This window comes from Diplotaxodon limnothrissa, linkage group LG6 (assembly GCF_057381915.1).
Source record: "Diplotaxodon limnothrissa isolate DT_005_m linkage group LG6, D_limnothrissa_male_GT1.1, whole genome shotgun sequence".
Taxonomy (NCBI): Eukaryota; Metazoa; Chordata; class Actinopteri; order Cichliformes; family Cichlidae; genus Diplotaxodon; species Diplotaxodon limnothrissa.
Window position 1 is genome coordinate 19,196,958 of NC_140601.1, and position 26,389 is coordinate 19,223,346.

At 40.6% G+C, this 26,389-nt stretch overlaps 3 protein-coding genes across 5 annotated transcripts; 2 read left to right on the forward strand and 1 right to left on the reverse strand.

The window, feature by feature from the left end:
• Positions 1-1,615: 1,615 nt before the first annotated feature.
• Positions 1,616-7,933, forward strand: trmo (tRNA methyltransferase O). 2 transcript variants are annotated; one of them, XM_085355825.1, is made up of 7 exons: positions 1,616-1,704; positions 1,876-2,021; positions 3,707-3,881; positions 4,030-4,187; positions 4,422-5,006; positions 6,200-6,399; positions 7,720-7,933. In XM_085355825.1, the coding sequence occupies exons 1-7, from the start codon at positions 1,616-1,618 to the stop codon at positions 7,801-7,803; spliced, it is 1,437 nt and encodes a 478-aa protein (XP_085211951.1). In that variant the 3' UTR covers positions 7,804-7,933. The 2 variants fall into 2 exon arrangements, with proteins under 2 accessions (XP_085211951.1, XP_085211950.1); XM_085355824.1 differs by lacking the exon at positions 7,720-7,933 and having other exon boundaries at positions 6,200-6,544.
• A 1,976-nt stretch (positions 7,934-9,909) lies between these two features.
• On the forward strand, positions 9,910-22,729 carry spag5 (sperm associated antigen 5). Of its 2 annotated transcripts, XM_085355827.1 has the most exons (25): positions 9,910-9,948; positions 10,038-10,166; positions 10,258-10,658; positions 10,866-12,542; positions 12,659-12,851; positions 13,056-13,172; positions 13,328-13,420; positions 13,577-13,711; positions 14,471-14,590; positions 14,689-14,781; positions 15,927-16,061; positions 16,159-16,252; positions 16,364-16,511; positions 16,678-16,728; positions 16,896-17,070; positions 17,207-17,340; positions 17,742-17,910; positions 19,528-19,633; positions 20,903-21,149; positions 21,359-21,491; positions 21,633-21,713; positions 21,803-21,952; positions 22,265-22,339; positions 22,480-22,560; positions 22,658-22,729. In XM_085355827.1, the coding sequence occupies exons 1-25, from the start codon at positions 9,910-9,912 to the stop codon at positions 22,727-22,729; spliced, it is 4,848 nt and encodes a 1,615-aa protein (XP_085211953.1). The 2 variants fall into 2 exon arrangements, with proteins under 2 accessions (XP_085211953.1, XP_085211952.1); XM_085355826.1 differs by having other exon boundaries at positions 10,258-12,542.
• A 1,623-nt stretch (positions 22,730-24,352) lies between these two features.
• On the reverse strand, positions 24,353-25,459 carry foxe1 (forkhead box E1). The gene has a single exon (XM_085355828.1). The coding sequence runs from the start codon at positions 25,457-25,459 to the stop codon at positions 24,353-24,355; it is 1,107 nt and encodes a 368-aa protein (XP_085211954.1).
• Between the last annotated feature and the right edge of the window lie 930 nt (positions 25,460-26,389).

The following is a 26,389-nucleotide window of genomic DNA, read 5'->3' on the forward strand; positions in this document are numbered from 1 at the left end:
GAGTGTATGTAGTGAAGAGTTTTAATATTCGACAACAGTGTTCAACAATCCAGGTTGGGATGATCTGAGCTTTGTGACCTGGTATGATTTACTTTTGTAAATCAGCTGATTTAAGGATGCAACAAAAAAATAAAAAAATTGACAGGTTGATTCTGTTCATCTGGACGTCGTGTTTTCAGTTGGAGAAATGTTTTGTCTCTCATCCAAGTGACTTCTTCAGTCTCTGAAAACTTCTCCCACTGAAAACACGACGTCCAGATGAACAGAATCAACTTGTTGGGATTTCTCTTCCTGGATGATTGAGCATGCATCAAGACATTTTCACTAATGATTAACTATCGCCTTATTTGTTGCAAATTGTAGCCTCAGCCATTTGTTCTTAACTTAGATGTGGTCTTCCGCTGCTGTAGCCTATAGTTCAAGGTTCAAGAAATGCTTTTCTGCATATCTTGTTTGTAACCAGTGGTTATTTGTTGCCTTGTTGACTTCCTATATGCTCCTCTGGACATTCTGCCATCAATAAGGCATATCCTACACTGGATAGTGTGGTGGTAAGACCACACATCTTTGGAGCTGAGGTCGCAAGTTTGATTCCCTCCCAGTGTCTAGTAAGGGTCCTTGCTAGGCCCCCCATGTCAAACACCAAGCCCTGGAATGGCGCGGCTATGTCTCCAGCCTGTCCACAGCTCGGACACGACACATTTCCCTGTACTCTGTATGATTGTGTATGCGACCAATAAAGCTAGTTTTGTTTAAACTACCACTCATTTGGACCATTCTCTTTAAAACACCAAATCGTCTGGCACCAAAAGTCACTCTTAGATCAACTTTCTTTCTAATTCTTATGCTTAGTTTGAACTTCAGCAGGTCATCTTATTCACATCTGCATGCCCAATGGACTGAGTTGCTGCCAAGTTGAACAAGTATATCTAAGAAAGTGATCAGTGACTGTACATATGTTAGTGTAATATTAATATACAAGCCTTTAGTTAGTGATTTCGAAAGATTCATTAGTGCTTAAGCTGCAATGATCCCCTGTAGGTGTTGAGGGGAGGTTAACTTCAAATACCTAAAATTACAATACATTATGTTGTTGTTTTTTTTATTGTGTACAGCCAAACCTGTTGAACAACTAGTCCATTCAGGGCTAGACAAATGCAGGATATGCACATGTACCAATAAAGACAACACAACTGAGTATATACGACATTACATTGATTTCGTTTGTGCTATGGTTTGCCAATATTTATTTATTTAAAAAGCAGACTGTAAACGTGTCTTTGCTGCCCCCTGTTGGTAGAAAACATTCCTTCATCATGGCGTGTTTTGTGCAGCACATGTAACTACACATTATTTTTAAATGATGGACGGGTAATTTAAGCGAAACGGCAGCAAAAATAATCCCAAACCAACGAACCCACAGCAATGACAGACTTACAGAGGGGATTCAGAGGAGCCGACCTGTTTCAGTTTAACGCGTGCAGCACTCTTGGTTGGCCAACAATAAAGTCTAGCATGCACTTCCGCGTTGACAAAGTCTCTCCGGTCTCAGGAGCAACAACAGCCGCTAAAAGCTCACCGTTTCAGAGCTGTCTTTTGTCTTTGTGTTAGTAAGATGAGTCCGCTGTGTGAGTGCTGCTCCGAGCACATGGATAAACTGAACCAGCAGGTTTCTGTGATGCGAAAAGAAATCAAGAACCTGAGGTATGTAGGTTTTGCACCGCCACGTGTTTTTCTCACGAGAGACTTCTTGCTATTTCAAGAACTAAACAAATTAAACGCCGTGTGCTGTTTTGCATTGGCCTTTTTTATTTTTAGTATTTTTCAGGGTTCCCATTATTATTACACGCTCATTCTCAACATCTTGTCTAACAGGCAGACGCTAGACAGTGCAATTAGAGCTCATCGCAAACAGCTGCTGGCGGTTCAGGCTGCTGTGTCGAAGATTGGACTCAGCGAAGAAGTTAAAGCTCCAGCACCTACACCACCTTCACCACCGTCGCCAGCAGGATTAGAGCGAGGTAGCTACCACCAGCGTCACAAACATTTGTAATTACAAAAACTAAGCCCTCCCTCCACCAAAAAAAAAGTAACACAGCCCGCAACTAAGGGCGCAATTTCCCTGCAATTAAATGGAATTTCAGTGTATTTTACTTGAAATTACAATCTAAATATATTTACCTACAAATACTTAAAGGTAGTACACTAGAATAAGAGACTGAGATGTTTTTACAGGAAAACAGTGATTTATATTATAAATAAATATTTAATATATATATATATGTATGCTGTACCTTTTGTGTTGCAGGCTGTATTGTGGAGTGATTAAAACTTGCTTAACTTCCAGGTATTTTACAGGAAAGAAGATGCAAGTTATACTGTAATCAGTTATAATTATGACATAACTATTTTTAGTGTGTCATTACCTTTTAATTTTGTAGCTAGCCGATATTTTTCCACTTTACATTGTAATTTTTACTATGTTGTTATTTAATATTCATCATGTTGATGTGCATGATGGTTTTTCTATTATTTAATTGTCCTTTTTTACTTTGTGCTGTACAAACTTGCAATATAATATGTGTCTCCTTTGCTGTAAAATACTCTTGCTGGGTAAGGTTAAGCCACTCCATTGTACAGCCTGTACTTACGCATTTCTAACATTTACTTACATTATAAATATTTCTTTGTTTTCTATTAAACCCCCCCAAACCACTGACTTGTTACCCACTTGTTTTTGTGTGCTTACCTTTAAGTATTTGTAGGTAAATATAATTACACTGTAATGTCAAATAAAATACCTAAAAGTTTCATTTAACCACAGAAGAATTACGCCTTTAGTGATGTGCTGTGCTATAAAGTGTGACCAAAAGAGGAAGAAAAAAATAAACCCTAAAACAAAGAGCACTACTCAGGAAGGCTTTATTTTGCTTTAAATTTCTGTTTATAACAATACGTCAATTATACCTACCAAAATAACACTTTTGGCTCAGAGATGTTCAGCGTGCAGAGTCAGCTAATGAGTGAAACTCATGGCACTTTTTCTTTTTATTGGCTTATGTATTTGGGTAATCATTTCCCACACAGCAACCAATACTTGAAACTATGTGATTAAGCCTGTGCTGTAAACTTAAATTTCACTGACCCTGCATTGAATAGTGATTCTTGATCGGTTTTGCACCATTGGTTAATATTGTAATAAAGCTGAAATCGTGAACAAAGGCAGAATAATACCAGCAAGAGTGAATGGTTTGGAGACGGGGGCACTGATTTTCACTGTGACTGATTATCACCACACTGTCAGGTTTCATCAGGAATTTAAATTTGCTCCAACATTAATTTAGCCTTAAAATTTAAGTTTTAACCGTGATGATGACTCAGATGAAAAGTCAGCATTGTTTCAGTGTCGTTTTGCTAACAGGGTTGGTCATGTATCCTCTAAAATGTGACCAAAATAGAAAGAAGGAAACCATGTTGACATCTTCAGAGTATTTGTTTTGCTCTAAAGCCAAAGACTTGAATTGTCTGTCATCAAGTCCGTAACTAATTTAATCATATATATATATATGTGTATATATATATTTTTTTAAATAAATAACAAAACACACTTGTGGAATAAAAGTGAGTGCAAAGGATAAATTGGAGGCCAAGTTAGACACAGTGTCTGTGTTACAAAACCTGACCCTAATATTCTTATCATTTGCAGGGGACATCCAAACGGTCCCAATTGGTTACATTAGTTCCTGTTTTTCTGTGAAGAACGGGACTCCCCGGCAGCCCACTATTTGTGGCCCTTCAAGGGCAGAACTTCGAATTCAGCCGAGTGTCTTCAACAACCCGGAGCACGCTCTGGTGGGCCTGGAGCAATACTCCCATGTTTGGTAGGTTTCGTGTGTGTGTTTGTGTACAACACGTTACCAAATATTGTTACCCAACTCGCAAGATATTTTTTTACTCATTTTAACTAAGCATGTACACGTAAACACTATTTCCCATCATCTGCCTTTCTTTGTCATCTGGCCTCTGCAGGATAATTTTTCTCTTCCACAAAAACGGCCACCTGAGCTACAAAGCCAAAGTGAGGCCGCCCAGGCTGAACGGGCAGAGAGTCGGTGTGTACTCGACACGCAGTCCTCATCGACCGAATGTGTTGGGCCTAACACTGGCAAAGCTCGACAAAATACACGGTCAGTGTCACTAAACACGTGTGTGTGTACTGATCTGAGCTGAGTTATTTCTCTGAGGGAGCTGCACTGATTTGTTGCTTGAACCCTGTCTGAAGCACAGGGTAATTTTCCACTTGTACTAATAGTTACACTTGTTAAATCTCACTATTTTAAGCAGACTCTGGTTAAACTCTGACCTAGTTTTGTTGATGTTTTAGCTGTATATGAATATGAATGCATTTCTTTATTTTCTAGGTGATACTCTACACCTGTCAGACATTGATATGATTGCAGGCACCCCAGTCCTGGACATCAAACCCTATATCCCAGAGTATGACTCCCCCGACACCCGGAGGAGCTATGAGGAGGACTCAGAGCCCTGTAATTCAAACACTGACCAAATGAATGACGACAAGAGAAACCGCACTAACCTCCCTGAAGGATCAGACATAGATGTGCAGTTAAACACAGAAGATCGAGGAGCAGCGAGTGATTATGTGGGGAATCTCCTCCCAGAAGAAAAAACGAATACTAACGCAACAGGTTCATCTCATATCAGTGCTCAGTTTTCTCTGTCCAAAGACCTCAGTAATGTGCTGGAGGAGGTCAAGGCTTTTGTGAACCAAGACGTTTTCTTAAGTTCTGAGAGTAAGAACCGAGGTTCAGACTCTCCTAAAACTAAACCACCTTTGTTGGAAGTAGACCATCCCTGCTACGGAGAGGAAGCCTACACTACGATCGCAGGCTGGATCAGAGAGCCTCCTGTCGCAAGTCTGGATGTGCGATTCAGCCTTCACGCGGAGAGGGAGCTGGCAGAATTCATCCCTGCACACCTGTCAGGTAAGATGACTGAGATCATGGGAGATGCAGCGCACCTGGAAAGTATTCGCAGCGCTTCACTGTTTTCATATTTTGTTACAGACTTATTATAAAATTGATTCAATTCAGTTTTCACCTGAAAATTGTACACACAATACCCTGTGATGACAAAGGGATAAACGTTGGCTTGCAATTCATTAAATTAATTCAGAAATTAACTACATTTATTAAAAATAAAAAACAAAAGTGTTCATAAGTATTCATAGCCTTTACTCAATACTTTGTCGAAGCACCTTTGGCAGCTTCGGGTCTTTTTGAGTATGATGCTACATGATTGGTACAACTATTTGGGGACAGTTTCTTCCAGTTCTTCTTTGCAGTGCCCCACAAGCTCTGTCAGGTTGAATGGAGAGTGACGGTGCACAAGGTCTGAGAGTCTTTTAGGCATCTTTGGGCAACTCCATGTGGGCTGTCATCAGCCTTTGAAGACTGGCTTCCCTTTGGACACTCCACCATATAAGTCTCATGCTGCAGAAATGTCTGTCCTTTTGGAAAGTTCTCCTCTCTCCACAGAGCAACACTGGAGCTCTGTAGGAGTGACAGTCAGGTTCTTGGACACCTCCCTGACTAAGGCCCTTCTGCTCTGATTACCCAGGAAGGCCGTGCGGTCAGCTGTAGGAAGGGTGGTTCCACACTTCTTCCATTTACGCATAATGAGCTCACTGTGCTCACTGGAACCTTTTAATGCTGCAGAAATCTTTCTGTGGCTTGGTTTGTGCTCTGACATCCACCAACAACTATAGTACCTTACGGCATGTGGACAGGTGTGTGCCTTTCTAAATCATATCCAGTCAAGCTGTAGAAACATCTGACAGATGATCAGTGGAATCTGAGGTTAATTTTGAGTTTCATGGCAAAGGCTGTGATAACTTATGTACATGCTATATATTTGTTTTTTATTTTTCAAGCATTTTGTTTCACTTGGTCATCATGGTGGTTTGTGTGTAGAATTTTGAGTTGGAAATGAATTTAATCCATTTTGGAATAAGCCTGTAAGATGACACAATGTGGAACAAGTGAAGCGCTGTGAATACTTTCCAGATGCACTGTATGTTTGTCTCCATAAGGGGGCACTGTTGTATCAGTAATTAATGTGAAAGCCTTCATTCATATGTGAGCAGAGAGACTGAAAAACAAACTTGTGTAACACACAGGACTGTCTGAAAGCCACAGACCCCAGTTTAAGTTTCTGCGCAGTACAGAGGAGGCAGTCGCTGCCATCAGAGGGGTCCTGTCAGCAGACCCCCGATCCGTCTACAGGAGGACTCGCTGCAAGGACAGACTCTTTTTCTTCACCCTTGACACGGCTGACATTACCTGCTGGTTTGGACAAGGCTTTGCAGAGGTGCTGCAGGTAAAACCTGTAGAGCCGCACATTGCTTCAGTATGAGAAACTTTTTCATTGATGGATTTTGAGCTGAAGAGAGGAGCCTTTCATGTGACACAAAAACACCCTCTTGTTTGTTCCTTTCTTTTTGGTATTTCAATCTAAATTCTTTGCTGGCAAACTTTTATTTGTAAATCATATTGGCTTACTTAAAATCAGACAGAAGAATAATGAGGCATTGTATATTCAAAGTTGTATTGGATAATTAAATAAGATATTTATTTAAAAAACAAATGCCCCTTTTTTTCTGTTTGTCTTTAAAAAGTATTTACAAATTTGGAAAAAAATGTAAGTAGTTGCACAAACAGAGTTTAATTTCTTTTCTTTCTTCTTTTTGCAAACGGTTAGCCTTGGAGTGGGTTAGCTGCTAGCTCTTCTTGTTTTCTCGAGAGACAGTCCTTTAATTTATGTGTTATTAGGATACATCAGTGGAAAGGAGGCTGTGTTGTTTTATAATTGTCTTTGGGCAATGAAACGGGCCACAGAGCCATATAAGATTCATAAACACTCTCAAGAAGGCCCTCGTGGGACAGGAAGAGTCAACAAATGATTCAACAGAAAGATTCATGACTTAATCAGTGAGCAAGGACAGTAGAAGCACAGTAGGAAAAAGGGTCCATGGCTCTTTAGATGATGTGGAGGGACCCCACTTTAGTCTGACCACTGACATCTTGTAATGTCATGATTTATTTGTTCCTCCCTTTCATCAGGCTTCTATTACCTCCCCCCTAATTGATCTGTTCCTGCTTCTCTGTACTTTATTATCCCCTTAGCTTCTTGCTAAGTATTTATAAAAGTGTGTATTTTACATTGTAGATTCACACAATAATCTCAAGACACTTCTGATCTTTCAGTGCCATTTTGACAGACTTTTCCAATATTGTATAATACAGATATAAGAGAGGAAAAAAAACACACTGCATGAAAGTGATTTGTGGTGTTTTATGCAGAGCTGTGTGAGGGCACTTGAGTTCATGGTGGAATGACTTCAGCCGAAAAATGTGAAACACTGAAAATCTAGGCCATCCATCAGGCAGTTGTAGGGAGAAGATGCAAACTCCACACAGAAATGCCCAGGCCATGTGGTGCATTCAAACACTACTGGAACAATTATCATATTTATTTTCTGCAGTCACCACATCATAAAAGTTGCATGTATAACATCACCAATCAAATATGAGAAAGACACTTAAAATGTGACTTTATCCCAAAATAAGGCTTTAAAAACATTTGTCTGCTTGATGCATGTTATTAACTGTATTTAAAGCAAAAATGTTATTGTGGCAGGGTGTGGTTTGTGGCTCAGCTGCAGGGGAGGGGTGGAGAAGGGGGTTCAGGGTGCCGTGTCAGAGGAGGCTGACACACACCTGAGCTCCATCAACTGATCACGTCTCCCCTGTAAAAGATGTGCCAGGACCTGAGGTGTATGGTTGTGTGTGCTACAAGCAGGGCAGCTGGAAAGTTGCCAAGTGAAAAACCAGCGCAAATAAAAAAACCTATAAAACGCTGTTGGTGTTGGGGCCGTCATTTTCACTGCATTACAGGTGACTCCACTCATCCCTCCAATAACTTCTTCAGCTTGCTGCCATCAGGAAGGAGACTGAAGAGCCTCCGGGCTGCGACACAGCTTCGTCCATCGGGCTGTCAGGATGCTGAATTCACTCCATGCTCTCACATACACGAACTCCAGACCTGCATTCACCTCTTCCCTCTGAACCCTCCACCCCCAAACCACCACCATTGCCTTTTCACTGACTGCGCCCCCCAGCCCCCCGAAACTTACCCACAATCACTATGATTGTGTTGCACACTGCTGTTTATATAAGATTGTATTGTATTGCATTGTGTTGTACATAAGACTGCTATTTTATTTTTATCTTTATATTGTTTTAGTGTACACTGAGGGCCATGGGAACATTGCAGTTTCAGATTCCTTTGTATGACTGTACATATGGTCTTTGACAATAAAGCTTATTTTGACTCTGACTGCAGAGCGGTCATTGTTGATGACACAGAAGACGATGCTAGGCAGATGGTGGGATGCAGCTAAAAGAAGAACTGAAATATTGTTTGGGTGGATGGCTGGTTTGGTAGACACCAAAGCTAAACAAAACTGCGTCATTGTCCAGACTCATGGAGCATACGTATCACTCTCTGCTCCTACACTTGTTTCCCAAAAAAGGGTGATTTATGGGTCATTTTTCCATGTAACTACATGGCTTCCAGCTTGTAAAGCAATATATAAGAAGGCAGTGGAAATAACTGAAGAGTCAGATATTATTTTTTTATGCAGACACGAAGTTTTAATAAAACGCTGACATAAAACAAAACAATACAAAAAACAAATATACTTAAGAGCCAACATAAAAGTGTAAATTTTCTGTCAGTAACAGGAACATGCTGTAGCAATTACATTATTTTCCCGAAGGAGGCAGCAGTGAGTAAAGGTACAGATCTCAACCATCTAGTGCTTCTCTCAACCAACGAAGAAGAGAAATGGACCAATAACAGCGCTGCTATTCGTGTTTTTGAATCAAACGCGGTGGATGGTAGTTCAATACAAGATTTGTTTACCCTGTCTTCGTCTCTGTTAAAACGCTGGTTGACGTTAGCTGGTAAAATTTAAAAGGTAAAATACTTTTACATGATTTAAGGGCGTTTGCCTCGGACAGCTAAGCTATTAATTAAGTGCCTTTGTTAGAAGTAACTAGAGTGAGTGCAATTTACGGTTAGCTATCGACTGGTACCGGTCTCTTAAACTGTAGTTTACGCCCTTGCAATATTCACTCTTTGCAACACTTTCTGTGAATTTTAGAATTCTGTGAATTCTCACATTGATTTTCGAAGTTATTAAATTAATGCTTGAAATGGCCTATTCTTGTCAACTAGGCCAATACGTAACGCCATGTCAGTATGTGAGCTTCTCAGCTAGTTTGACACGACAAGCAGATCTCTGTGCAGCATTTTAAAGAACATTCTCACATTGTCCATCGTAAAACAACAGTTAAACTCTGCAACATGGTTGTTTGCTGTAATCGTCTTTCCTTTTGTTTCTGCCCCGGAAGAAACCTTCATAACAAGAAGACAACATCCACACAAGGGGTCATGATGGGGCTAATTTGAACTTAACAGACTCTCTCTGCACAAACGAAATGTTTAAAAAGTTCCGACTAACTTGTCTTATACAAACTGTTGAAGTCTCGTGATCGTGATTAAATTCCGGAAAGTTTTTGCAGTCAAGGAGAACTGGGGTTTGTCTTTCGTAACTTGCCTTGAAATCACATAATTCTTTAGTATGAGGAGCAAGACCCTGTTTTAGCACTCGCATGGAAAACCAACTATTTTAATGCGGAGCTATTGGTTTTACAGCCAAATAGATTAATCCGCATTTAAATCAAACTGGTAAAATATGAAATCTTTTGTCTTCCTGATTTTGTCCTCCAGTTGTAAACGTAGTTTTCTGAGAACTTCAGAGTAATGGCTTCCAGGAGTTCAAGTTCCACAGGGGAAGGCTTGGTAAGACTTTTGTATTCTGTTGTGCATACTGTACAGTGTTATCTCTGAGCATATTAGTTAATGGATAATTCAACCTTTGTTGATGGTAGCTCTCCAGCCGATCCAGCGAGCGTACCCCTCTGAGAAGTCTGGACAATGAGATTCTGCACTTGTCGACTCCCTCATCAAAGTTCAGATCAAAATCACAGATCAGTAGTGATGCTGGCAAAATGACAATGGTGGGTATACACTAATACTTACAAATATAATTTGTCTTTTTTTCTCTTTTTGTGGTGCTGTTTTTTAACCGCTACTTATTTTCATTAATAGGGTGATCTTCCACTGAGTGAACAAGAACCCCAGCTGTACTCTTCTCCATCCACCAAAATGATACAAACAAATCTTCCAAAAACTGATACAACAACTACTCAGATTGCTTGTGGACTTTCAGATATAACATTTAAATCCTTCACTTGTGCTGGTGGTGAAGTTGAGATATTAGGCTCTTTACTGCATGCAGAGGAGAGTATTATTTTATCTACGGACCAGGGTACATCTAACACTGAATCTGAAGATGGCATCATCTCTGACAGTGTGGTAATGGAGTCATGCTCTGATCACATCGAACATCCCTATCATGTTCTTGAGAAGAGTGACACTTACTCTGTTAACATCAGCGCAGCACTTCCCTGTGAAACTGACAGCACTACACCGGCTTCTTGTGATCTGGATAACAAACAAGCCACAGAAGAATCAACAGCTTTTCAGAGTGACTGCAGTGGAAAGGCAGATCTCACTTGGAAATCCTTCCTTCGTGATGGAGGTGAGGTGGAAGTTTCAGATGCCACCAGATTACACAACGAAACCATTCCTCTGCCCAAGGAAGAGCTTGGTGCTCCTCTAGAGTATGACAGTATAAATTTGACCAACTGCTTCGGTGACTTTGACCAGCAGTGTCAAGAGGAACATGCTGATCATCCATACTGTAGCCATGATGGTGGTGTTGATCCTGTCATTAAGGCTTTATCTGAGACAACACGTGGTTCAGAAAAACGTGCTAATGGACTGTCCTTTAAATCACTGGACTGCACTGGAGGAGAGATTGAAATTCCAAGAGAAGAGTCCGTTGTTCTACCAGCCGACCATACTGTTAGCAGCAGTGAGACACATGGCTATGCCATAGATTCAACTGAAATAGCTGGTGACTGTGATTTACAAAATGATAATACAGTTGGTCACTTTGATCATCCATACTGTAATGTTCAGACTCATTCATCAGCTCCATGTGACAGCCTTTTGACTACCCAGGAAGCATTGGCAGACAGCACTGAGGATGTAATGGTCAGACACTACAGTGGTAGCCCAGTGGTATCTGATAGCCAGGCTGGGAGCCAAGGTGGTGTCACAGCTGATTGTTGTATTCCAGCTGAAGATGAAAAATTAGATGAGGCCCAATTTCCCAAGAAGAAGACATCCCTTCTGCATGAGGACCAGATTGTAATCTGTCCCCTCAGTGAAAACTATCTGTTCACTTCCATCACACATGATTATTGTCAAGATGCCTTTGAAGATGCTAACAGCCAACAGAACAATGGTGAAGCTGTGGTAGCTACTGACCCATCAGCTGTTAGCAGATCTCTGGTGGCTAATGGATCTTTAAAAGCTTTGGATACTGAAACTGTAAAATGCAAAGGGCAAGAAATGCTTAACTGTACCGTGAATCCTGCTGACAGTGCATTGTCTCTCGTGGTTCAGACTACTCAGATTTCTGACTGCAGTCAACTTGCAGGTTCAGCAGAGAGCCCTTCAGCTGTGGAAGTGCAACAGCAAGACCAAGAGGAGCATGTCTCTGAAGTGAACTCCACCAGAGGACCCGCTGAATCCAGTGGGGAAAAAGACAGTGCCATTGGCTCATCTGGAAATGCACCTGCTCTTTGTAACTCTGCAGAAAAATCTCATGCAGAGAACCTTACTGATGTACTGAAAGCGCTGTCGGAGTGTCCCTTGGTTACCTCAGCTTTGGGGTTGGGAATGTTTAGTCCCGTTAGGAGAGCTTCTCTGTCTTTTTTAAAGACTTTTGGGGATCCTGCTCAAGGCAAGTTTGCAGCTGATGACTCTGCTATTGAGGGTGAGAAAACCTTGTTTGCTCCTCTTAATGCTGACCGTGCTGGGTTGTGGGCGGAGCAACTGGAAAGCCCAATGCCTCATCCTCTGTTAAACTCCACCGCCCTGGGTCAGAATCCTGGTCTGAGCCCACTATGGGAGCCAGTTAAGGATTTGGGACAGAAAGTCTCTGCAGAGCCTCAGACTGAAGCTGAGAAACCACTGCTGAATTTCCCACTGATTTCCGATGGTCCGTTTCAGCAGCAGCTTCGACAAATGGCAGAGTTCCTCATGATGGCGTCTGGAAAGATGGGCCCTGCTGCTGTCTCTGCTCCTGCTCCACCTCCTGCCCCTCCAGCCAAAGCTGCTCCTGTAAAGTCTCACAGTGTCTGTGTGGGCAGTAGTCCTGTGAAACTGGTTGACCACAGCCTCAATACTTCTGGCCTGTTTGAGAGGAAGAGGGAATTCTCTGTGGCTGATTCCTGCACTATGACTGACCCGCTCCTCTGGAAGTAAGTGCCCATTGTAAATTGGCCATTTATTCAACAGTTGTGAGTATAGATGAAGCTAAATCTGCTTTTAGTATTTTCTTTGTTTGCCTCTCAGTATTCTTTCATTGGTTTTCCAGTTTACCTCCAGGCAGCTTGGAGTCCCTCCCAAGACAGGAGCTGGAACAGAGGTTAATGTCTAGCATGACGATGGTTGAGGCCCTGGTGCAACAGCTGACTGCAGCGAGGGCACAAGGACGTCCGCTTGCAGGCCCTGCTCCTTCAGACCTCCGGGAGAAACTCGTGCAGACAGACCACACCGAACTCAGTCAGGTATCTGTTGACATCTACATTTTGTTTAAAGGGGACCTGTTATGCTCATTTTCTACTCTATATTTAGATTTTTGGACTCTATTAGAGTAGTTTCGCATATGTCACAGCTTAAAATATTCCTCAAACGGAAGCTTTCAACTCTGATCTCATTATATAACAAAGGATTACTGCTTAAGTAGTCAGTTGTTTATATTTTATATCTAGACCACAATGTATAGAGACCTGTATGTGGAAGCTTTGAGTCGGATTGGGGAGTTGGAGCTTGATGGGAGTTCTCTACAAAACGTTATCCAGAGTCTGCAAGACATGAAGATCACCATGGTAAGTCACAAACAACCACACAGCTCATGTTGTTTAAACTGGGATATAATGCTCAAACACGTCTCACTGGCTTTTTTTTTTGTGTGCGTGTGTGTGTATTGAGACAGTCAATATTTTCTTTACTAAGAGTAAAGTGTGTGTATTTGTCCCAACAGACTTCTGTCAGAAGTGACACAGACGCTGCTCTCTCTAACATGAATGAAATTGGTGACATAGTCAGAGAGGACCATCAAAGGCTCATTTCACATGTACGTACAGCATGTTACCTCATTCTGTCTCATACAAGTTAAACAGTATGCTTGTTTTTGTAATTATTCATCAGTTATTTATGGCTTAAGGTGTTAGTGTAACATGATTATGTGCTACAACTGAGTTGAGGTATATTTTTCTCATGTTGTTTTTAGTATGGGCACATGAAGTCTCTACTTGAGAAATCAAAGGACATACAGAGCAGAATGATGCAGAAGGTCAAAGAAGCTCTTCATCAGAGAAATGACATGAGGACTCAAATGGAAGAAGCCTTCACAGCAAAGGAGGCAGTAAGTCCTTTTGGGGTGTTTTAGTTGTTTAGTCTAAATGTAGAGGAACGGCAACCTCCTGAGGAGAAGGGTGTACTATGAAGCACGTTCAATACAGCCAGCCGTTCTTCGCGTTAGCTGGCTTGACAAAACCTAAAACCCCAGTGAGAGATGAAGCTGGTTCTCAGCTTTCTTTGTTAATCCAGGCTTCCTGCTTCAGGCTCTGTTCACAATCACATTAAAGGGAGCATTTATCTGCCTTTCTTCTTCTGCATAAGTCTATTGAGAATGTCTGATTGGAGCAGGTTGTGCTCAGAGCACTGGGTAATGGAGATCTATAAACGTTATTGAAAAATATATCAGTAAAATGGACATTAGTGTGAAAAATAAGATAACAGAGTAATGCTGCCGAGAATCATTAATGTGATAAATTTGTTAAATTGTGTTTATGTTACTGCTCAGTGCTGCTGTTTATTTCAATTTAAGCAAAAAGTAGCAGTTAAAGCATACTAGAATCAGTTCAAAGGTTGCGTTTCCAGGTAATGTGTTTAGCATAAGTTACTGTGGTGATCTAGCCAGGTTAAAAAGAGAGCCACCTTTGTGACACAAAAAACCTCTCTGTCTGTTAAACATAGCTCACTGTGTAAACACCTCTGCTTTAGCTGACCAACAGTTTTTCTGGAGCATATAAAAATATCTGCAGAAGTTATGCTGGCTGTGTGTTTAAGAGGATTATTTGTTCCAGGGGTATTAAATGTGTGTGTGGTTGTGTGTTGTCAGGCTTTCAGTGTGATGGAACAGCTGAGGACACACTGTGCCACAGAAATTTCACTTCTGGAGAAGAGTGTGGGGTCTCAGCAAGAGCTGCTGGCCACCCTAAACCAGAGCTATCCAGAACTGGTACAGATTACAAGCCAAAAAATAAACAGCTCAATAATTGTATTTAAAGTAATATGTGAGTGTCATTTCTTTGTTTCTTTTTGTCTTTACTAATGCAGGTTGTGTTAAACAAGGCTTATAATGCAACCCTGGACTCTGCTTCAGATCTTTTGTCTGAAACCATGGATGAACAGTCCGCTTTGATGAAAGAGGTACGCTCATACTAAAAACCTTGAACTATGACAGTCAATGAACATGTATCACAGCAGTTTCTATATGATGGCAAAGAAACAAAGAACCAGTGTTTTGGTTCCAGTTCTTATGTTTTCATTTTTAGTTTAATCTGAGTGACATTGATAGCAGCACAGTGGCTCCGTTTGAATGGTGTTTACTGCTGTTGTAGTTTGTGGGTTTCTAAAAACACGAGGCTTTGGTGTAAAATCCACCACATGAGCATCCTGTACATAATAGTGCTGTTTAAAGGTACAGTCAGTCATTTTTTGGTTGAGGATATTCTCAGTACTCATAAGTATACATTGAAGTGTATAATTGTGTCTTCCTACAAATTGATACGCTCTCGTAAAACTGGAAATAAAATACATAGGAGCATGTGCTGGTTTGTGGAAGCCCCTGTGTTGCCTGGCCATGTTGAATACAGTGGCCGAGATGGACATCAGCTAATCATGTTTTATGTATGCGGCTGCAGACCGGCTGCATACGTAGCACGCCAAAGACTCAGACAAGCTCCATATCGGTTTGTTGCCGTTCGTGTCTTGTGCCATGGAGGCAAGTTGCATTTTCTGTCTGCACCTTCAGACTCAAGATATAAAAGATCACACCTATGTTTTATCATCTGAGAAGTGGTTTCCTTCACTAAAGGAGTGAAAATGTGAACGAAAGAGACTGTGACCGGCCTCTGGATAAAACAAGAGTAGATTAAAGGAATTGCAGAAAGGGAGATTATGAAGGTGACACAGAAGTCACTGGGGTTCTGCTCAATATTTTGTCTTTTTATGTTTATTTTATAAACATGTATATCCTATAGTGGCCACTGTAGCTACGATTATGCACTTGAATTAGGTGGTGTAAGAAAACAGAATTCAGTTGGCTGTAATCTACTGCCATCTAGTGGTGAGATTATTATTATTATTATTATTATTATTATTATTATTATTATTATTATTATTAATAATATTATCATCTTCTTGCAGTGTACCTTTTTCTAAAATTCGGTTTGAAATTCCATTTAATGTGTTCTAATGTTGTTTAGTTGAAACTTTAGGTGCTTTACTATTAGAGCATTTACTGCTCTGTTAAAATGTGATAATGCGTTGATGCTAATGCCATCTGTTTATAGCTCTTCATGGTCAGGAGCCTTCTGCACAAAACTGCTCCCATGCTCCTGAAGCTGAACGAGAAAGCTGCCGCTGCTTTGAGAGAGAGAGATGAGCACATGTCTGCAAGAGACCAAGCTGTTGAAGAGCGAGAGCAGGTAAGGCATCTGTTATATTCAGGATATTTACAGCCTTGTACCTGTAGTCAACATGTCTGATTAAAATTATTCATATGCTTAAAAAAACCCTCATCAGATTGAAGCAGAACTGAATGAAACTCATTCGAATTTCCAAGCTGCCAGGGAGCAGATTAGAGATTTAAATCTGCAGGTGACAATTCTGACATCAGGTAAAAACTGAAATAACTCTCTGGCTATTTCGCTCCCTCTTTTTCAAAATGCTTTCTTTCTTGACAACCTATGGACTTAAACTTTTTTTTTTTTTAAATAAATAAATCCAGAGATGTGTGTACTGCGAGAGAAGTTGACTGAAAAAGAAGAAGAGACGGGTCAGCTAGAGAGGAAGGTGACGGAGCTGTCTGCTACAGTTTCCTCCACGCTGGCATCCTACACTTTCTTGGAGCAGGCCCTGGCTGCTGAGACTACAAAGTATGATGCTCCTTATTGATGAAAGAAATCAAGCATAGAAATTTAAAAATGGAAGTGAACACTGGGTTGGTGGTTACTTGTTAACAGGGTAAACTTTGAAAGGCAAAAAAAAGCCCTGAATTGCAGCATGTGCTTTAAAATAGGCCTTATTTTGTTTTTATTCAAGGTTGCAGGAGTCGTGGAAAGACAAACAAGAGGCTAAAGATCGAGCAAATGAGTAAGTGTTGGTTAATAGTAAAGGATAAAAAAAAAAAAAAAAAATTGAAGAAAGAAGAAAAATGTAACCAGTGGTTACATTTTTACTATAATTTTACATAAATGTTGCAGTATATATCCGAATACTGCTGTGTTTTTTTTTTTTTTTTTCTTTTTGACCTTGTCCAGCTTGGAGGCATCACTGGGTCAGTCGGAGCAGCGGGTGTGCGAGTTGAGTCGGGCTCTGGCTCAGAGTGAGGAGCAGCTCAGTCAGCTGCAGTCCCTCTCACAGTCTCAGAGTCGGCAGATCCAGCAGCTCCAGGATGTCTGTACACAGCTCAGTGGTGTGCGGGAAATGAACGAGGTGAGCATTAGAGAGGGTATTTGTCTCATTTAACACCAGAGAAGCATGAGGCGTTTGGTTATTACAGGAATAATATGCGACTTAACCTTGAGGGGAGGATGTTAGGTTTAATTTTCCTGCTGTCTGTGTGCATCAGTTCCTACAGATGGAGAACGAGTTGGCGAGGGAGCAGATGGCAGAAAGTGAGCGTATGCTAAGGGAAAACCTGCAGAGCCTTCGGGAGAGGAACATCCAGTGTGAGGACCTGAAGAAAGAAGTTTGTCAACTTAAGTAAGTATAAATAAGCCATTGAGGGTGATGTGCTTGAAAAGCCCAAACTGAGCCTGAAAAAACTTTCGGATTAAATAGAACAAAATTGTCTGTCTGTGCTCAGTTTCTTAGATCAGGGATGTCAAACTCATTTTACATCGAGGGCTACATACAGCCCACTTTTCTAGTTCTTAACTATGATGGGGTAGTATGAATGGCTGTGGGGGCAGGTCTATATCAACAGGAAAAACTGTAAAATGTTCAAGGATTAATACTCACATACATATTTTCTGGACTGGAGTCTTTTGCCTTATGGCCTTATGTTTGTAATAATAAATCTTAGTGCAAATTGTTCTCATGATGTTTAACATTTTGTTGGCACACTGAATGATAACTTGCCTCTGTGTGTTTGTGTGATGGAGGCTTGAGAACGGGAATTTGCAGGAAGAACTTAAAGCCACAAGGTCCAGAGCCAGGACAGCAAACCTGGAGCTTGAAGAGAAGATGGCTCAGGCGGTCACAGAAATCACTTTGCTGCATCACACACTGAGGGGACTGACCAACAAGCTCCATGAAGAACTTGATGAAAAGGTAAAACAATATCAGAACTAGGCCCGGGTTTTGTCACTGATTCCTACAACCGATTCAATTCTGATTCACAAGGTTTGATTCCATTCAGTTAGATTTTGACTTGGTCAGAAATATTATCATCCAAGATCATTTATCTTGGGTATGTACTGTCGAAAGAACCCTCTAAATTCGATACATACTTTTTGGAAGTTAAGAACAGAATCTAAAGCAGTTACAATATTGCACTTTTTATTTAACCTGTTGAGCCCCAGGAGCTTTTCTGAGGTTTCTGCTTGAAAATGACACGCCCAAAGCGACTTGACTGATTCTCTGGAATTATAAACTCAGTGTAAACTTTCTAGGTATAAAAATAAAGCTGACACTTAATCAGAGGTGTAAGCACCACAGCAGATGCCATCGTGTCAAAGTTACTGAGGATAAAACAGAAAATATGAAGGAGTTTTTCTAAGCCTGGTCTGTTATAGCAGATAAATCCCTTGAAAATATTCTGCAGTAGATCGAGAACTGAAGAAAACCATGAAACAGCATATCAACATTACCTGATGCTGCTGAAGTGACGCAGAGCAAAGTTTCAGACGCTTTATTAGAGGCATAGTTAAGCGTTTGAAATTTGGCATAATTTGTAAAAGTTGAAATTTCTTCAGTATTGAACAGCAGAAATTAGAGTTTCTTGTCAGTTATTTTTTTGGAGGGGAAAAACAAACAACAAAAACGAGAGGCAGACAACACTGTCCACAACAGGAGACCGGTGCGTAATATGCAAGGGAATAAAGTAGAAAATAAACACTTTTGATTGGAAACTGGTCTCGAGCACAGAGAGAGAGAGAGCGATTTTTCTTTTTTTTTCTTTTTTTTTCTTTTTTTTTTTTTTAATTTTATTTATTTTATTTTTTTTAAATCGTGGTGGAAGCAAAACAGTTGTACGTGAAGTGTAGTTTTGATCTTTTGGTGCTGGTTCAGTGAATTTTGGTCAGTTTCAGAATCTGAGTTGCCGGCTTTTAGCTTTTATATCCTTTTGCGGAGCCTGTTTTTCTTGGTCTTTAATCTTTTGCTGTTTTAGTTGTTTGGATGTGGATGGAGCTCATTGAATATCAGTATTTGTTACAGGCTTCTTTCCCCTTTCTGTTTGCTTTGTACAGCCCATTAAAAGCATAGTTACAATTTATCCTTTGTATTTTTTATATTGTCTATTTTATTACTTAATGTTCTATGTTTTATTTTAATGTTCTGTTTTATTTTAACCTTCGTGTACAGTGCTTTGTGACTGCCTGTCTAAACTTACTAGTTTTGGTAATGGTGAAATGATGCAGCTGGAAGCTCAATTTCACAGATGTTAGTTTAATTGGGCCCTGATATGGACTCCACTGTATGTGCAGATGATCTGCGACAAGTAATGCAAATGCATAGAGTATGCAAAGCTTAATTTTGAAATTAAATTAAAAGAATGCGTCGTTGTGGCTGTGAGCTCTTGACATTTGCAGTTGTAATTTGGACATCAGAAGCAACTGTTTACAGCATTTATAAATCATGTTGTAACATCATTTACTATTGAACTTATGCTATAGATGCAGTACTGCATGTCTTTTCCCACTTGGATTTAAATGTCTTACTTTTCAGAAACCACAGATGTGTGAAGAGTCTCAGTCAGTCCACAGCGTGGAGCGTTGTGCCTCAACTGCTGAGAGAGAGGAAGAGGTCAAAACAGACACTCCTGCTGAAACAGGTACTGTTGTTCACCCCATGTGTGTCAGTTCACTCATAAGTAAGATGCTAGTTTTTCTTTTTCTCTTTTAAATTGATTATTAAAAAAATATAACGTGTCAGCATTTGTTTTTCATCCTAAACACAACAGGAGGCACTGTGATTCTGATCACATCACTCACTCAAACACAGAGTTGAAGCTGGAAAACATGGTCGAGCTGGTTGAATTTAGTCACTTATAGAATCTCATTTTAGTAGCAACAAGCTCCATCAGATGTTATTGTAACTGCTAATGAAGCTTCCACTCTTTCAGTTGATCAGGTTACTACATCTCACCTGGGTTAAGGTCAGGACTCTGAGCCAATACCTGAACTGTCAGACCCCGGTGTTGCACCCGGGCTGATCCCTCCTGGTGGTGTGTGATGGCATGTTTCCTCCAGACTTGTCATTTCATTTGTCCACATAACATCGTCCCATAGTGACCTGTCTTTTTGGATAACAGCACATTCCTTTGCTGTATCTTCCTTAAAGTCGACACATGAGATTTCATGCATATGCTCCTACTTTTGGGGTTTTCTTTAGCCTTACAAGTTGCCATGGGGATCTTTGCATCCACTTGTGGAGTGATGAGCACCTTTTCTAGCTTGTAACGCTTCATCTACGGTGCTGCGACTCCTCATTAAGAAGAACAGGCTTTCTCAGTAACCAGACTTTACATAGTCGTGTTAGTGAGTCACCTCCTGCAAATCACAATGCACAAACACTTGACTTCTATGAAAGTTGTTAGCACGGAGGTTCACTTTCTTTTTTAGGCCTATGAATAATCACTGTGTGTTTTCACATGGAAAGTACAGCTGTTTGTTTATACAGATTACGCTGTCTGTAGTTTGATGAAGATCAAACTATTCAAATTTCAAATTCAAAAAGTTTTTAGTTCACTTGTAATGTGGTCCAGCGTAATTATGTTGTTAAGCCAGCTTAACAACATAATTTTTTTTTTTTTCTCTTCTCAAGGAGGCATCAATAATATGATTGCATAATATAAAAATTCTTTCTTCAATGGTCCTTTTCTTACCAACTTTTCTATATGAGCTACACATGCACTTCAATTCATCCTGTTTTTCCCTTGGATAAAGGAGGTAGTGGGCAACGTTTTTCTTATAGGAATCATTTTCAGGTGGGAATATATCTGCACAGCCACCAGGGACTGTAATAAAAAATGGAACAGATAATAAAAGTCTAAAATGTAATTATAATAATAAGAAACAACTAAGTTTTACTTTCTCTTCAGTCCCTTCAGACACTCTCGAGCCACAGCGTGAAGCTTTGTTCAGCGAGATGAGCGCCTTCACCCGCATCGCAGCCATCACTCCTAAAAAGAATATGAGCACAGTCGAGATTCAACCAGAGGAAGAGGAGCAAAGCCACCTGGCGGAGCTGCTTACTGGCCTGGGCAGCACCGTCACCGAGCTCGTCAGCACTCTGAAGCTGGTGCAGCAGCGCAGAGACGCTCAGCTGGAGGAGCTGCATGGCCAAATGTAAGCTGTAATGTAAAATTATTATTTTTTTTAATTATTATTTTATTTTATTTTATTTCATTTTATTTATTTATTTTTAAAAACAAAGTGAAATAAATGATTTTTTCTAAAGTTGTTGTTTTGTACATTAACATCAAATGTAATCCAATTATCTTGTTGCTTTTTTCTTTTTAAACCCCCCCCAACTGTTATCTGATGTGTTATTCCAGCTGTGGCCTGCAGGTGGAGCAGCGTGCTGCAAAGAACGGACATGAAGCTGAGGTTTTTGAGCTCAAGCATCAACTCAGCCGTCTGAGTCAGCTGGTCGAGAAGGCAAATCAGGCTCTGCAGCAGAAAACTCAGGTAAGGATGACTTTTGCTGGACATCTTTTGTCCTCTATTCATCTGTGATAAGAAAGATCAGGATGGGTGCGGAGGACGGCTGACCGATGGAAGAGAAAAACTCTGAAGTTTCTTTTTTTTTTTTTTCTTTTTTCTTTTCAGGATGAGAAAATGCTGGCTAAGTTGATAGTTGAAGTGCAAGACACACAGGAAATCCTAAATAAACAGAAGACTGACAATAATGTAAGGCACCAAAATAATACTGCCGGTGTTTCTAAGCTACTACGTATTCTTGTAGTTATTGTTTAAATGCAAATGAACGTTTTCTCCAGGAATTGAGAAGGGAAATCACTGAGCTTCGTCGCGCTCTCCAGCAGTCGAAGGTGGAGTCTGAATTCCTTCGGGATGAATTGAGGAAAGCTGGCGGCCAGTCGACTAAACCGGAACATTTCATGGAAGAGAACATCAAGTCATTGAAAGAGGTATGATTTATCAGAAGCATTATTTATTACGTATTTCCATAGTTTTCAAGTTTTAAAATTGACCGAGTTTGGATTTATTTATTTATTTATTTATTTATTTTAAACTCATGTTTTCTTGTTAGATCAGTTTTATGGTTTTATTATGTTACTTAAGTTGTACAGCACTTTGGTCAACAGCAGCTGTTTTTAAATGTGCTTATAAGTAAACTTGACTTTTCAGCCTGTTGTTGAGGAAACACTGCAGCTTAAAGGGACCCCCCCCCCCCCCCCCCCCTCCTCCTCTTTTCTCATAAACTTCCATTTGATCCCCAGGTGGAGAGACTGAAGGCCAGTCTTCAGGAAGCCGAGCAGGCCAAAGTAAAAATTCTTGAAAGGGCAAAGAGACATGTAAGTCCTGACCGTACCCGGCATCAATCACGTTCCTGACTACATATCAGCATTCACACAGTATTTATTGACTTAGAGGAACATTAGATGGTCTTCTTGCCAGCCATGTGAGCGTTCATGAGGATGTTCATCTCTTACAGCAAATCATCTATCAGAGCAACCAGCAGAAAAGTGAGAACGAGCTTCAGATATTAAACAACATGATCAACAGAGTTCGGGAGGTGAGAAATGTTTCATACCATGGAACATATTCTGTAAACCGCAGCGTCTGTTTGGATGTTTGCCATAATGTGCTGCTTTTTCCTTTTTGCCTCACAGACCTTGCTGTCGTTGCCGGCAGTTGTGAAGAACTGTGAACAGCTCCGGCAGCTCGTTGAATACATTGGCTGATGTGTTTATTTCCCTCGTGTGTGTTTATTCATGTTTTAGCTTGTCTGCCTTCTAAATGTTTGTATTTTTGAGAATAAAATAATTATTTGAGAATAAAATAATGCTGATATTAACCATATCTTTTATGGACACTGAACACACATGCTGAACATGTAAATGTTTTTTTTTCTCTTATAGCATCTTGGGTCTAGTGATAGTTCTTTGGTGTACAAAGATTTGCAGTTTTAAAAGAGAGAATCTTGCTTTTTCACTTAACATCAAAAGTTGAAAAAGATGGAGCCCCATGTCTCATTCATATTAAACTACAGTGCGAGTGGGTGTAAATGCCACGTTACTGCCACGTCTTCTGCTTTTTAAGGAGGTGTGTGCCATCATCCCAGGTGCAACAAAGTAAGCGGCAGAGTTGAAATAAAGTGGTATTACATTTTTTGTTGTTTTTACAAGGCCATGAAAAAAACTTTTCTATTTATTCCAAGGGTTTTCACAGCATGAAGCGGTAAAAGAAAACTTTTTAAACTGGAGATAAAAGCAAGCTGCATCAATCACCAAAGGTTTCCTTTTGTTTTCTTATTAAAAAAAAAATCAATTGTCTTAGCTCTAATTGTTTTCTTTGTGTCTCATCTCGTCCGATTTGCAGGGTTTGTGTGGAAGAGGTTTCTGGTATTATGTGGTCTTAACGCAAAGGCATGAAGCATCGAGTGGCAAGTCTATTCATTTTCTTGATTAGTGGATTTGCATGTGGCCCAGTGCTGCACTCGTGTCTCGACATGCGGCTGAGACCGGTCACGGTTACTGGTGTGGCTCCAGACGGCACTTCAAACCGGCTGAGCTGACCCAGAAAGCATTAGAAGCACAAAAGAAAGAGGGTTGGACTTATTTTTGTGTGTGTGTGTTCCTGCTTTAATTTTGTCTGGACCTTTTGGCCCTCGTTACTTTATAAGACTTAAAATTAGAATTCACTTATAGCTGATACAAATATAACTCATATGGTGTAAATTTCTTCTTTCACAACTCCTTCAACTGCAATCACTCATCACAAATTTAAAATCTTTTATTCTTATAGAACAAAGGTGCTTTATCATTGTTTATTTCCAAGAACAGTAAACTAAAAATGCATATTTACTTGGCAACAAAATACAAGCTGATATTTTTTTTTCACACAAGCCACTTTGCTGCAAAGCCTATGACCACGAAGCACAATAATTTATACAAATAATTCATTTAAACTCAACGGAAGTGTAAAATATTCAACTGGCACATTCCAGTTTTAACAAAAAAAAAAAAAATATCAGCACACAAAATTATATGTATGTTACAGTCACATACTTGCTGTTAAAAAGGCCTAGACATTAAAACAAAACAGCTTAATGGATATCTAAAGTAAGTTATTATCAGCAGTGAAAATGGTTTCTACAATTATTCAGAAAATCACAGTGGTGTTAAGAGAGGTCAGTCTGCTCAGTTTTGTCCTTGATAAACATCACGAACAAAGATAAAGCAGTTGGATTTTGTGCACAGAAATGTCTGGCTCATTTGGTGCCGTCACGAGTCTCTGTTTAAAAAAAAAAAAACCTAACAAAAAATAAAAGGTAGTGAGAAGCTGGGCTTTACATTCTCAGTAGCTTAGATAGCAGAAACAAAACGGTCCATATTCCCCGGGTAGGTGGGGTGTCTGAGGTATCCCCCAGTGTTTCCAATAGGACCTGCAGCGCTGTTATACTGGGAGAAAGACCCCAGCTGCACTGGGGAGACCCTGCCGTAATGATCCACTGTTTCTGCAGGGCCGTGAGCTGAGGGGTGGATCCGTCCTCCTGCAGCGTACCCCATGCCCTGGGTGTGACCCTGTCCGTACGAGCCCTGGTGTGCATGTTGGTGCGAATGGCTGTTTTGTCCAGAGTAGGTGAACGCCGGATGTGTAGAGGAGCGGGGTGGCACAGATCCCCCGCACGGTTGACTCTGGAAACCCGGAGCTCCCAAGCTGCAGGGACTGGATCCATTCGGAAGCCCTTCGGGACTGAAGCTCCGGCTTTGCTGCTGCATCACCTCTGGTCCTTGACCTGCCAGCATGCTGGCTGGAGTCGGGTGTCCTATGATGTTGTTGATGCTGAACATGCGGGTCTGACTGTGCCCAAACCCCGGAGGCGACGAAGAGGGATAGTAGGCAGAGGGCAGCTGCTGTCCATATGTGGGACTGAGTGTCATGTTGGGATAGACTGAGTTGGTGTACGCAGCTGGTCTGGTAATCTGAACGGGGGTTAAAACTGGTGTTTCATGCACATATGAAGTGTATGTGCTCAGGTCGCAGCGCTTAAACCTCTTCCTGCGTCTCAGAAAGCTGCCACTCTCAAACATGTCCTCAGCGTTTGGGTCCAGTGCCCAGTAGTTGCCTTTCCCAGGTCGTCCTGGCTCTCGAGGGATCTTGATAAAACAATCATTCAGAGTCAGATTATGGCGGATGGAGTTTTGCCATTTCTTCGAATTGTCTCTGTAGAAGGGGAAGCGCTCTGTGATGAATTTGTAGATACCCCCCAGTGTTAGTTTGCGGTCAGGGGAGTTGGCAATAGCCATGGAGATGAGGGCAATATAGCTGTATGGTGGTTTCCCGCGCTGGAGAGGTCTCTTCCTCCTCCGACCCCGCGGCTGCTCCTCTGTCTGCGGTGGAGGATTGGAGGCAAGCAAGGTGATATCTGCTGGAGAGTCTTTCTCTACTTTGACCACTGGCATTGTCATGGACAGTTCAAAAGAAAGAGATAGATTACTTACTGGAAAAGCTGCACGGCAGAAGTAGTGGCACAGCTTTGACGTTGTTCCCTCTGTCAGAGAAAGCAAATTAGTAGGCAGTACCCTGACAGTGCAAATCAAAACAGGAGATCTGTCTGATATGCAGTCCTGCTCCAAGTTTGCATTCGATTGTAAATGCTCAGGGTCCTGGGTCCAAACAGTTCAGCAGTTCTTCAAAAGCAGTGGAAGTAACGGCTCTTCTGTGAAGTCCTCTTTCGTTAAATGCGGGTCTTTACTCAGTTTATTCCCGTAAAGTGTAGTCGGTTTAAGGTGAAGAGTTGAAGTGCCAATTGTTGTGCTTAAGGTGTGTGTGCGAATGAGTCACTTAGCTTTACCTGAAGAGTGTATTACCTGCAGAGACAACCTGAAGGGCCACGCCCCCTTAAACATCACATGCTCTAACATACCTAACTTCTCTACTGCTCTATTGTTCCCCTCTGTCAAAGTCTGCATACTTTGTGGAGTGAATTCTGATTTCATTTTATTATTTTTGTTTTCAAATACATATTATTTTAAATTTGGTGAGCTATCCTGAAATGGCAGGAAAAAAAATCTGCTGCACAAAATATTTATACTTTAAATGACATTGTTTCAAATATTTTAACTAATATCATTACAACTATTAAAAAACAGTAACATGAGTGTATCAATATACATTACTCACAGTTATCTTGTTGTTGTTCTATAATTGGCCTGTATTTATTTTCAGTAACCAAAACTGTCAAAACAGATATTTTTTCCTCTTTATATTCAAAGTTTACTTTAAAGCCGACCTCAGTTTATTTTAAAAAGTCCAAAATGGTCCATGTTGTTTTGATGTTTAACACTAAAAGACCTCTTTAGTGGTAACTTAACCTATGAGTTGTTTTTCTATCTTGC